Genomic DNA, 14,212 nt, shown 5'->3' with positions numbered 1-14,212 from the left:
ACATTGGATATGTGGGCCTATTCACATGTGGGTGTGAGACTGCTTATTCTGTACACTACTTCAGTGGGAGGCATTCTAAACCGAACCCTTCCTTCCTTCAGCACACACAGTGCTGAGTTCCTGTGTGCTCAACTGCTGAGAGAGAGAGAGAGAGAGAGAGAGAGAGAGAGAGAGAGAGAAAGAGAAGAGCTGTGTTGATTAGGAACAATGATGATGATTTTGTGTGTGTGTGTGTGTGTGTGTGTGTGTGTGTGTGTGTGTGTGTGCGCGTGTGTGTGTGTGTGCCAGGTGGAGTCTGATGAGCACCTTGCTAGTAGAGTATGAGCATGACTTAGTACTGCCCCTATTCGTATCCCATTATTTAAATGTTTAATAATGTATTGCAACTTTTTGTGCTTTGGCAATGCTGTACAGCTTACAGCCATGCTAACAAATCTGCTGAAATGGAGAGTGAATAAGAGAGTCGTATCTCAGAGTGTGTTACGAGTATCAGCTCTCTGGGTGGCCGTGAGAAAGAGCACACGATCGTACATCAGGCGGCTGTATTGCAGTACACCACTGGGATGACTTAAGAGCAAGGCCACATCACGGCAGCAACGGCGGCGGCAACGCGGGGTGAATCACACACCAGGGGCAGCAGGGGAACGGCAGCTCAGTCTGGCTCTCATCACTGACTAATGGAACACAGCCACCCCTTTCGAAATGGTGTCTGTGTGTGTGTGTGTGTGTGTGTGTGTGTGTGTGTGTGTGTGTGTATGTGTGTGTGTGTGTATGTGTGTGTGTGTGTGTGTGCATGACAGAGAGAGAGAGAGAGAGAGAGAGAGAAAGAGAGAAAGAGAGAACTAGGGGATGAAAAAAAGTGTAAGTTTAAGTATGTGAGGTAAAACATGAGTACAGTAGCACTTTGGGTTGCACTCGGTGCATAATAAACTTACCTTACCTTACCTTACCTTACCTAGGACATACATTTGTTTATACATGTGTTTATTTTACTCTACTTATGTATGTGGAATAGGGACCGAGAGAGTGGAAGACTAAGTGTGGATTTGTCTGTGTCTGTCTGTACTGTGTGTGTGTGTGTGTTCCACACTTTGTGGCAAGGTCTTTGGCAACCGCACACTGCAGTCCATGTAGCACTGCATGGAGTAGATCTCAGATGACTATCGATCGCATCAGTCTAAACAGGCTTAGTTCACACAGAGAGTTGTCTGTTCCTCACTCATCCTATTTGCAGTCTTGTGCCATGTTTGGTCTGGGAGTCATTGATCGCGTGTTAAATGTCTGAGCACACTGCATACAGCACACACACACACACAGAGACACTCACTCACATGTGTCTGGCTGACTCTGAAAAAAAATCATCAATCTCGAATATGACTCCTTTGATATAACACTCTGCAGCTGTGTCGTCGATGCCGCAAAAACCACAACAAGCGTTTCAGTAAAGTAATGTGCGTTTTGGGTGGAAAGCGAGACCAAAAATGACTCACCACGATAGCGGAGTTTCGGCGGGAGCCAATTGGCGTGGTGGGCAGCGAGTTGAGTGAGGAACCGGCGTTGAACTCCTCCGAGCTGAGGTTGTCTGAGCCGTCACTCAAGCCACTGCTGATGGAGCTGCTCTCATCCCAACTACAGAGAGAGAGAAAGAGAGAGAGAGAGAGAGAGAGAGAGAGAGAGAGAGAGAGAAACCATGAGATGATCAGACATTATTTCTAAACAAAACTGCTGTTCTAGTTCCTTGTGTAGACACAGATCTACTTTAATCCAAAACCAGGATGAATAACATGCTGTGTTGAATTCCCCTATGACCCAACTGCATGCAACTATCTCATCTGCTGTTGGACATTTCGGGGGTCTAGGAGCCTGGATGACACTGATTAATGGCTCTGAGCTGCTTGCCAGGAGAAGTACTCCGTCACTAGACAGACACATTTCTGCACTCCAGAGATATCTCTAAAAATAACCACTAATGAAATCTCTTTCCACCCAACACCATCCGTCTGGCAAATTAGCGTTATTAAGTCACAATGACTGAACCATGGATGATGCAACACTTTGAGCTGGAAAAAATGGTTAAGATGTGAAGGTATGCAAGCCTCTATTGTGTGTCAGTGGGCTGAAGGCTTTTTGAACAGCGAACCTTTAAGATGGGGAAACATGTGAATGATATTGCACAATGCTTATCTCGGTTTGTCTCTGAATCTATTCCCAGGACAAGAAACTAAATCCCAATGAGCAACGCAATAAAAAAAAAAGGTCTGAGGTGTCTGAAACGCTCCCTCTTTCCGCAAAAACAAGGATATCAGTAATCTCCAAAGCCACATGAGATGCTCTTTGGGTGGATAGATCTCTGGGGGATACAGTGAGGCCATGCAAGGAAGGGGGAGGTGAAAATCTTCCAGATGGGTGGTCGAGTGGGTCACGCAATAGCCAAAGGGGAACTAGAGATGAGATGGGTGAGGGCAAAATGGTGAAGGGCACCTTGAAAACTACAGAGGTCAAAGGGCACAATTGCACTCCGAAAGACATTCTAGAACATTCCAATTAAAATGGAAAAGGATTGAGGAAAAAACTACTTGTAGCAACTAATGCTATCACTTTGCATTAATAAGTGTTTTAAACCCTGCAGATAAGGTAACCGTTACATGATTAAAGGAAGATGCACATAACCAGAGGACACCAAATAACAATAATATGGGGTGTCATTAACAGGTTGTCTAAAAGCTGTGGTAAGTAGGCCTACATAATCTAACTGCTCAGGGCATCCCTGAATGACAGACAAGTGAACTAAGAGGAGGGGAGAGGGGTGGGGGTGGGGGGATAATTATTAGGGTTTGAGTTACACCCTGCTAGGTCCACCTCCACCCTTCCTCTTTAATGATCCCTGCACAGTTAGCATTGCAGGGGAATATTAACACCACTTGAATTAAATGCTGCTACAGAAGAGATCATTAAAAAAAACACACCACTGCAGCACCATCGTAATAACTGTCTAGTTACGCTACGCTATTTTAGGTTACCAGTAATCTGAGTGTCTCAGCCAAGACTGCCTGCCTCTTGGCTAATTGCAGGGTAGTTTATTACACTCTGACTAAGAAGCTCACTTAGGGTCATGAGAAAATACAAAGGTCGCACTTCCGACTTTGGAAAACGAGGAGCTACCTGAGCTACCTCAGCAGAACTGGGACCATTACCTCATCTCTGGAAATAAAATATTCCTGATCTCCTCCACCCTTCCCACAGTATGAATCTTAAACAAAACCTGCACAGTAATTCACATTAATGCTCCCTCAGACACACACACAGACAGACATGCAGAGAGACAGAGACAGGGAGGAAGATATGTCTTTGATCCCAGGCCAGAATGTTAGAAATGGAAACTGACCTATTGGTGATGCAGTACTTTCAAAAGAAACCCATTGATAGCTTTTACGTAAATGGCAGCAGGATTTAAGCCAGATTGACTCTGTGCACGGCTGCACAGAAGTCCAGGGGCATCCATCTGCTATGTGGGGCACAGCTAATATTTATTTCACACAGACGAAACCGATGAGGAGGCCGATTAGACTAATTATCCTCCAACCACTCATACTGAAGTTGAAATGACCAACACAGATTGGTTTCATGTGATCGACTGTATTACAATGACTTTCAGATGGGAGCAATATCAATAAATAATAAACAATACTACTTACTAGGCCTGTGTTATGCTGAAACTATTGTCAATGTTAAAGCCTTTAAAGAGCCACACTCATAACAAGCTAAACTTAATCCGCTATCACTGCCATATGCCTAATGGTTCTCCTTATGCATTTCTCCAACAGACAGATGTCTGAAAATCTGAAAAGGCTTTAAAGAGTTGAGCGAGTATTCAAATCAGATTAGAGTTGGCAGTTCACCATATCACCATAAGTAAGTAAGTTAGTAAAAAATAAGTAGACACTAGATAGCTTTTCATTTGCTTTAGCAGCTGGAGGAGAATGCATACACTGATCTAACTGCTCGTCCTCAGCCTCCATTTTCCCCGTCTTCCTATTACTATAAGGCAGTGCTCAATGTATAAAGTTTAAAGCCTCTTTCTGAAATAGCCTCGGTTCTGTCCGCCCATTACGGAGGGTGGCTCCCAAGTGCAACAAATCATTTCAGAAGCAGCAGCAATTACAGTAGGCTTAACGCCTATCAGCAGGGAACAAAACCCACAAACGCTTTTCCCTTTTGAACCCATCTGAGTCAGAGGATACAGGCGTAAGGTATGTAGCTTGGAAGTCGAAGCCACTTCAAGAGAACTCAATGTGCCTGAGTAAACTATCAGATGCCTACTTTATGAAGTGAGAGTGAATTAAAGCCATATCTAGCTTTTGTAAGGGTAATTGGTATACTGATTAACTGACTACTGTTTCCATCTGACAACAAATCAACAAATTTAACATTTGAGAAGGGAGCTCAGACTACAAAGGGAGAAAAAAAAACTACATTGAGGATGATAACAGTGTCTAACTCATAATAGAGGACAAAAAAATATTGGACACGGTAGAATAATGACAGAAAAGGATCTGTCAAGCATGTCTAGGTACTATCTAAAATCATTTCAATTCAGCTAGACCACTTTCTCGTTGAGGTAATTTTTTTTTTCCTGTTAGGGTAAATAATGTTTTAATATATTTTATGACCTCCACTTTGTATGGAGGACAAGCCAAAATATATTTCCCCCTCAATTCTTGGCTCTCAAACCTTGGAGACATACCTCTAAGCCTGGCAAGGCCAACTCGGTACGAGTCCAACTGAACGTCTGTTAGATCGCAGGCCAGAGGAAGTGAGGATACTTCTCAGCTCAAACAGATAAAGCACTATGTTCAAATAAGCCCACGCCCCGTTGTCGTTCCTTTAGAATATAGTGAAATACTATACATGATAAATAGCTATCTTTTTAATGTGCTTGAGTTTGATATTTTCCAGGTTTGATATTTTCTTTGCCAAATTATTTCTGTCTCAGGTCAAAGCATACTCAAACACTAATAAAATACAATGGCATAAGAACCACAGCAAAAATTCACACAATGGAAATGATAGCGGTCAAATGCAAGTAAGGACCAGTCATAGCCTTTGGCATTCTCTATTTTCTGATCCCTTCCCTACCTTCTGTCATAGAGAGGCAAGTTCACTGTATCTGTCAGACCAGAGTGACCCAGCGTGTGTCCTTGTGCTATGCGTTTGTCTTATCAGTCATGGTGTTCTATTTATCATTTGTTTTCCATCACAAGGATTTATGGTCAGTGTTGAATGTAATACTGTATGGTGTCTGAGGTACTAGCACAGATGGTCCCCAATATGTGTTGTAAGACCACCTAACCGGTTAAGCCTTAGAGAACAGATTGCCCTGACAGAACATAGAATATGGGGGACCTTGGACTATGCAGCCAGCATTGGCACTGTCATTTCAATGACAATTTAATGTGTGAAACCATGGAATTCATATGTATCTACATATGATAGGTGCTGGACTATCTGATTAACAGTATGATGTTGATTGTGTCGAATACCACAATTACAAATTTTATACGACATACTATTATTCTTTCATTTCAGTACAAAATGAGGTCCATCTTAGACACTCAAGTACAATCAGTTCCTCCATTATGGCAGTGGATGAATCGATAAAAGCCCTCACACCAAAGTCCCACCACAGCTTGCCCATTGTAGATTAACAGAGATTAAGACTAAATGTTTGGTTTAAGTAATTGCAGCATAATTACAGATAATTCCAACTGTCCAAAGGATTATTCTTCAACAAAGGTCCACACCACTGCAAATCAGACATGGATGGATTCTCATAGCTAAGCACTACAGCATATTGATCTGGTCTACCACTGGCAATGTTCTGACATCACAAAAACAAGCTCCTTTGGATGTCTTTGATTTCACCATAAGAGTAATACACCCTTATGCAGTCTGACACAGTAATAGTGTATTCAAATTAGCAAAATTGTATCCTGATGTGGCCAGGATATGTTTTGTTTTTCTTTAATGATATCCAACTAAGCTTGCGTAATAAATAATAACCACTGGCAGCTTAATATTAGTCCGTGTGGACAAGGGTGATGTGAGTTTATGTTCATGTGAGGACCCTGGCCGTCCTGCTCCCATGTCCCTGATGGCCACTCTCAATCAAGCAGAAACAAGACCTCATTTCTCACAGGGTCCATTTGTAGACACTGGTGGAAAGTTGCTGACCTATACAGCCAGATGCTAGAGCTGATATTGAGCAACAACACAGAAACCGTCCACACGGCACTGAGAAGTCACGACACACAGAAAAGCAATGATTAAAACTATATCCAAAAGGTGTATGCACATTATAGTGTCTTAGCTATCCCAACAGTGACTTAGTTATCTCTAGAGATTCACTAACATAAAAAGGGAGAATTTGAAAGCGACCAACCCATCAACTGACAATGTGTGTTAATATTAGGACAGTCAAATGCCTGTTATCCTGTGTGGCCTACTGTAAATTAGAGAGCATTTGGAAGAGGGACACTCTCTAAATTTAAACCTCAGGTGTGGTCAAAGACAAAACAATGGATACAAACAATAGCTGGGTTGGTACAATGACAACCCCCCCCCCCCCCCCCCCCCCCCACACACACACACAACTATGACCACCATCGAATCATAACAACAGGAAGGGTAACTCTCCAACTACTAAACCACACACTATGACATTGTTATATGGGTTTTGTGTTTACCATGGCTCTATTCCAGCATCGACAGTTGATGTAAGAGCCATGCTCACGTTTCGATTGGCAACGCTGAGAGATGTTTTGTTTCAAACAGCACAGGGGAAGGACAGGGAACACTTTTGAATGGAGCGTGCTGCTCCTCCCCTCAGTAAAATAACTTGAAGCAGCTGTGGGCTCTCACTACCACCAAGGCCCCCTTCTCCAGTCCCAGCTGTTTGGATCACACACCATATCCCCCTGTAACAATGACTGCGCTATAATTCAAGTGGAATTCCACAACAGTGTGAAAAGGTTATGTCAAAGGAGCTATTAAATGGTGTTTAACGTTCATTTCCACAACAGGTAATTGCAATACATAGTACATAAAGTCCCACTGCGATATGAAACATGTACAGTAAATCATGCACCACCTTAAGGAAGCCAAAACTATTAAACTCAGGTCCATATCATTAAGGCGATCTAACAGAATGAGGCAAATGTAATGTAAAAGGATAGTTATAATAGCAGAATATTCACTGTCCATCTAGTCGTCTGGGATGACCTCTGAAATGAATAGCACACTGAATGAGAATAAAGTCCACTTTTTGGAAATGAAAAGTTCTGCAGGTGGGAGAAACATGACTGGCTTTGTGTGCTGGCTAACTCCAAGACACGAAACATGAGGACCCAATTGAGAGACATCATTCATTTGCTGGAACTAAAATTTAACAGAGCTCCTTAGCAAGAAAAACAGGACAAGTTTTAGCCAACACAACAACACATGCTGGTATGTGTTGTGAGGACTTTTTTTTTCTTCTTCACAAAAGAGAGGACAATGATGTGCATGAGGTCAATACACAACACAGGATACCAGCTAATTATAATGAGAATGGCACATCAGGACACTGACTGCTAGTGTTTCAGTTAGAACTTTACTAATTCACCAAGCACACAATGGCACAACATTTAACATCTTTAAAAACAGATCACAGCTTGTGATAGGCTATTGTCAGTTTCTTCATGTGACCCAAAACAACAGGTGAGGAGCAGTGTGCTGAACTCCTATAAAGCAAAATTTCTCAAATGTGTTGAAATAATACAAAACGATCAAGAACATAATAAAAGCAAAAGAACCCTCTGCATAAACAGTTCACCTCACCTCAACTTCACACCTGTTGACATCAAAACTTTCTTTTTTGTGTGCAAGTGTATACTACAAAATAAGCATTAGGGGGACAACCCCTTCAAGTGAAAATGCATTGTCCAGTCCTGTTCCTCTCATAATAAAGGTCACTGACCTTCTATTGTCTGCACTGGCCTTCTTGATTCCCCTGTAGCACACCACCTCTCAGCCATAAAACGGTTAGGCTATAAACAAATCAGCAACAGACTCCAAACAGACTCCAAAACAGGATCAGGTTTCTAACTGACATTATCCGGGTATGCAGCGTCATGTCATGTCAAACAAGCAAGTTATGGTCAAGCGAGCCAGCTCCCTAGCCTCAAACTTCCTCCTTCGAACAAAGCCATCGGTTTAACCTCGCGAAAACAACTGCGAATTCATTTAAAAGTGTTTCCTGATAATAGAGTAAAGTTAAGGAACAGACATGTTTCATCGTGTACCAGACATTCCATAATCAGCGGTGTGTCGCAATATGTCACTTCTCAACATGAATGCGTCAAAACAGGTTGATCAGCTAGCAAAAGAGCAACACTCTTGAGATTATTGATAACAGACACATGGCTGCCGTGCCGCCCTCTGTCAGAACTTGGGAAGCATCTGTGCCTTGACTAAAGCTAATGGCTTGATCAGCTGTCTTTGTTTTAATGGGTTTACATAAAGGGTCGATGGTGGGGTCAGCCACCCAGAAAAAGCAAAAACAACATAGAGCTCCAAGGTCAAAATCAATGCTGTCTAATGGAGATGAGGAGGGGGCCGTCCGTCTGCCGTCTCGAAGAGGTCCGAATATTACAGGATTACCTGATGTATAACATAATTATAACCTATTGCGCAAATTATGCAATCTGATTTGCGCTTGCATTAAGTCGCTTAGTTTATTATATCGATGTATGTATTCTAAAAATGAATGGATAGAAGAACATGTCGCTCTGATGTCCATTATGATTCATGTGACTTAAGTGAGCCACCCTTGAGACTGCATTTAGCGGAGATCACTTCAGTCACGTTCAATTGGAGCACCGGGTGCATTGGCACAATTGCGCCCGCTAAAATAGGTCATTGTAAAGAACACCGTCTCGAGCTTAATCAGTCTCTCATTTGCATCACAACCTGTGCCTAATGGTCAACAAACAAACACTTGTCAAAGCCATCTCCATCACAAAACAATAGAAATACTTCCACGACAATGTGAGAAATCCGCTAACCCTAGCCTACTGCAATGCACCCCCACTACACACCCCTTTCACATTCATCGTCTTTGACTGCACTGTCAGACAGTGACTGACCATCCTCTGAAAATGTAAACCATTTCCGGAGACGATTGCAGGAATATTCTAAATACTAGATCCAATAGCCTATCAGATACAAAGGTACTGTAAAGGTCCTAAAATATAGCCTACCATTTAGTTAATGATTTCTTAATGTGTCAGATTATTAAATTAGCTGTGCGAGGCAAAGACGAAATGTGGTACATATGAAGCAAAAATAGTTTCTCTATTCGGCTTTCCTACATTCATTGACTCATTAACCTATATTCTACAGTAGAACTCAATCAACATGTACATTTGTCCATAGCTGTTAAATATGCGTTTTCCGCTATTAAACTGCCCAATGCTCCTATATGAGATAAAGATTCAGCAGAGTTTATTTGCACCATACCCTACTAAGCATTTCTAGTAAAATGCTTATCAATGAAATTCCCCCCTCGCACACCTTGCGGTTTAATACTGGCTACTAACCACTGGTCCAATGCTGCAGACACAGTCACAGACTACTTTATTAAAGGCTACCGGCTTTCTTTTCCCCGACTGACAATTTGCTTTGCTTTGTTCACACGTGGAGTGCAAGCTCCATTCATGTACCCACATGATGGGGATAAATAAATAACCTTTAATGCCTCCCTTACCTTGAAAGATAATGCATTGTCCTTCCCCTCTGAGACGGGAACTGCAGCACTTTTCCATTGAGAACTCGCCCACTCATCGTTATCCCTCTGCTTTGTTCGCGTTGGACATAGCCTGCTACAGTCCTTAAAATCCCCCGTTTCCTATAGCCGAAAAGCGCGCTGCTTGATTTTCAGATTCTGCTTGTTAGGATTCAGTGAGAATCCGCAGCGCAAATCTTCCGACCCACATTTGGGGAGCGCGTGTGTGAGGGACAGAGAGAGAGAGAGCGGGGAGAGAGAGAGGAGGGACGGTAAGCCAACACCCCCTTATTCCACCCACCCTCTTTTCCTCCAGCCTGATCGCAACCAGCTGTAACGCTAAAAATGTACACCGATGCCTTTCACGCAACCATACGGATTCAGACATCAGCTTTCTAATAACAAAATATCACTTTAGTTTCACTTCAAGTGACATTATGAATAAATAAGACAAATACTGTCCCTCCTTTTTTGTTTCAACACGTGCTACTATTGTGCCAAGCCCACAAGCGAGCATCTGCTGTGTGATTTGCCAAAGAAATTTCATCAAGACGCGGTTAGAATACTGTAACACTAGCGTGGTATGGGTCAAATATCATTAAGAACAGGGAGCCTAAATGGAGCACATTCTCTCTTATGGGGCTCGCCAACACCGACTGAATACTAGCCTTTATCTGACAAATCAATAGCGTGCTATTGACCACGCAGCTTCAGAAAGTTAAGGCTATTGGAACGGGTGAGAAGAGATCATGAATATCCCTCCCCACAAACAGAAGACTGTGGAAATGGCAACAAAGAAGGACTTCATCCCTCAGAAACCCTCCCTTGCACCACCCAGCTCTGGGAGGCGGTGGTGCCATGCTGTCCCCGGCCAGGTGTGTGGTGTGTGAGCAGCATGACTGATTGGTGCGCTGAGCACAAGGGCTGCAGGTGTGCATTGCCCATGCCCGTGCCACCCTGGTTGCCTGGTACTATTGAAGAAAGGGAGAGAGAAACTCCAGAACAAAGGGAAGGCTGGGAAAAAGTGACTCTGCGCATAATCAATGACTTCACTTGCTTTCCCAAGTGACTTTGCTTGTCTCTGTGTGTTAAGTGCCATGCACCCCTGTGGGTTAGCAAGGCGTTACTGTCAAAACATTTCCACTCACAAACCTCAATCAACAGGACAGGCAGTCTGCACGAGGAAAGAGTGGTGTAAGCTATGTTGTAGCAACTTCACCTCAATCTTCATAGAAACAATGAATTTCTCTCTTTGCCAAATGTACTTTAACTAAGTGGTCCTGTTCTTGTGCTAGACAATAGTTGGATGTCACTCAAGATTGACCTCTGACATTGATGACCATGAGAGCAGAACAATCCCCCTGTCCTCCCCTGGATTTAGTTTTAACCAGAGGGAGTAACAAACCGCTGCCGCATTTAACGTAATTAGCAACTGTAGCGATTGTCATGGCCCCTTGCTCGGCATAATGGCTTAGTCCAACCAGGAGCCTTTGATTACCCTGGGAACCTGTCACCACGGCGAAGATGAAAGCAGGGACGGGGAGGCCAGGAAGAGATCTGGGAACTCTCATCCATGTTATCTAGTGTGCAGGCCATGGATACTCCTCTCTTTCTCTTTCTCGCTCTCTCTCAACCTTTCAGGGATATATCCCCCCTGGCAACACAGGCTTAGAACCCCCAGCCTAGACACACCCCAAACACCGGCCTGCTCCACAGGCTCTGTCCCATCCGTTCCCTGCTCAACCAGCCGTGATGCAGGCTAGGCTAGCTGAGGGGGACTCCCTTCAACAGTCCTCCGCTCTGGTGTGGTACTGATTGATCCCATGTGTGACTCAGTGTGAGTTTAGATACCTTCACACGCATAGACACAGACGCACTCCAAGACACACACACATACTGACACACACCAAGACACACAAACCAAGACACACACACACAAACACACACACACACACACACACACACACATACAAAAACCAAGACACACCACACACACACACACACACACACACACACACACACACACACACCTTTCCTCACATATCATTTCAAGGAACAAACTAAGCCTTTCCCTCTGCCATACCCTGTGCGGCACACAATGTATCCCATTGTAAAACCACGTAGACCAGAAATATACACTGGAGGCCTTTCCAGTATTTTCCACACTTTGACTACTGTAAAAACATGTCAGTCCGAGACATACCTCAGACAAGTCTTTTCTGTTGTTGACTTAAACCTGGGGCGCTTTGCTTAGCCCACACGCCCCCCGTGGACATCTCCCTCTTTATCCACATGCGAGGAAATGTTGTTATCTTCATATGAAAAGGCTTTCATCACTTGAGATGGTCCCTCAATCCTTCAAAGTGAACTTTTACCAGAACCTGCCTCTTTAGTCAAATAGACTTGCTTTTGAGAATGTTATCACGGCCACCATCTATTTGGTTTCAGAATGCTTTCCTTGGACAATTTCATTTTGAACCATAACAGCTAAGATGCAGCCAAGGTTGAGTTCAGACAGACGGGGCAGCCAGCTCTGCCTGAGTAGATAGTTTCTCTCAATCATATGCCAGTGATCTTACGTTTAGCCTAACAAGCAAGCAAATCCATCACACGTTTAGGCCACTTTAGTTTTTGAGGGTTTGTACAGCTTTATGTTTTCCTATCTGTTGCGTTCATATCAAATAAGTTTACATAGCCTGAACTGTAGCGTTTTATACTGTGGTCTTTTTTTTTTTTTTTTTTTAAAGCTGGTCACTGACTTATATAGCAAGTAGGTTGTGCAAGTGGGTTTGGGTCTCTGTATCATCAGTTTCCTATCATGACTGATTAGCACAACAAACAAAGAGATAAGACAAGTGGCACATTTACTGACCACGTTAAAGTTATTTTCGTTTTACCAAAAACTGAACTTTAGTAAGCTTCAAAGAAATTCAGTGTTAGATTATATTTGTTTACTTTGGCAAATAGTTTAATGTAGAGCAAAGGATGTACGGAATGTCACAAAACTATTTTTGGTAAAGGTATATCTGTCCCCGGGTTTGTTAGCTTTCCTCTACGGACATTGGGTCTTTTCAGGATATTTTTGGCAGCATAATAGTGGCTAGACCACAATTTCCTTCAAAACTGCATATATCTGATATTGTGTGGAATGCATTCAGTCAAGGCTTATTTCTTTACACTTGGAGGTGAGTGCTGGCATTGTTCTGTACAACTGTGATGTCCCTCAGGACAAGACAAGACAAGGCAAAGGAGGAGCTGAAGAAATTCAAGCAATGCTGAGGCCTATAATGGGATAAACAATGTTGTTGTTAGATCCAGGGACTTTCTGAAAACTGAAATATTAGCAGGCATCATTAAAAAATAAAACTCCATTATGTAAATTGTTCACTTTTGGTACGATGAAATGACATTAAAGCAAACAAAAATGAGGCCATCTTCGCTAAACACTTAACCGGCCCAATGAAATAGCCAGATCCACTTGATCCACTGAAATGAAACTCTCTCAAGCCATTTTCCAAAGAGAGGGAAACAATACAACTTCAAAAGAGGCACAGACATTCAGAAGCAAGACAGCTGAAAATGTTCCACCACCGGACTGTAAACGTACTCAGCACACATTTAACAAGTATGTCAGCCGTTCTATTTTTTTCCTGAAACACACAATCTTTCCACAGTAAAATGACAGAAAATAACCCACAAGCAAAAGGGAAAAAAAACAGCCACACTAGTACAATTTTCCCCGGAACTAGACATGGTCCCATACAAATCCATATTCCCTAAAACCAACTCTGAACGAGCTGGGGTTTGAGTGAGTGCTTGAGGAGATAGACCTGACCTCCTATTTTTTGATGTGTGCACTGAGAGTTGTTGGAAATCAGGAAGCGAGCGAGGGTTGGCATGTCACTGACCAACACAAACAGGTGGCTGGACAAGCTGCGTGACTGACTCGCAGCGGTCAACAAAAAAAAAGCCCAGCGGGGCACGGCTGCCACTTTCCTCATCTTCAGACACATTTCATCACTAAGTACACCTTATTGTTTGGGGAAGCCCAGCCTCAACCTGACTCTCCCACTCCGTCTCTGCTCCACTATCTCACTCTTGGGCTGTTTGTTTGCTTTTCTATTCAGCTGTCTCTCTCCATCTCTACCTCCAGAGCTGTGTTTGCTTCCCCCCCCCCCAACCACGTCTCCTTCACCCTCTATTCCACTCTCTTTCTCAGTCTGTCTGATTGCCAGCGCAGCCAGCTGTCTGTCCATTTCCATTTCTGCTACTCGGTTTCGCTCTCCCTCCGTCCCTCGCTTTTCCCTTCTCTCTCCGTCCGTCTATATGCCTTCCTTCCCAGCGTTCTAACTTTACCTCAGTAACTGTGGCTATCTCTTCTGTTTTTTTCCT

General features: G+C 43.2%; 1 protein-coding gene across 6 annotated transcripts in view; it reads right to left on the bottom strand.

Annotated features, from left to right (window-relative positions):
- Window positions 1-14,212, bottom strand: part of nav1a (neuron navigator 1a) — a 99,006-nt gene that overhangs the window by 23,921 nt on the left and 60,873 nt on the right. For 4 of the 6 annotated variants that reach the window (XM_042097703.1, XM_042097705.1, XM_042097707.1 and 1 more), the window contains one exon: window positions 1,491-1,629. In XM_042097703.1, coding sequence (XP_041953637.1) covers window positions 1,491-1,629 — 139 coding nt within the window. Of the gene's footprint in view, window positions 1-1,490; window positions 1,630-9,802; window positions 10,080-14,212 lie in introns of those variants that run through there. The other 2 variants (XM_042097708.1, XM_042097709.1) reach the window with 1 other exon arrangement.

Source organism: Alosa sapidissima, chromosome 7 (assembly GCF_018492685.1).
Source record: "Alosa sapidissima isolate fAloSap1 chromosome 7, fAloSap1.pri, whole genome shotgun sequence".
Lineage (NCBI taxonomy): Eukaryota > Metazoa > Chordata > Actinopteri > Clupeiformes > Clupeidae > Alosa > Alosa sapidissima.
The sequence above is the reverse complement of the archived record's forward strand: the minus strand, read 5'-3'. Positions and strand labels throughout refer to the sequence as shown.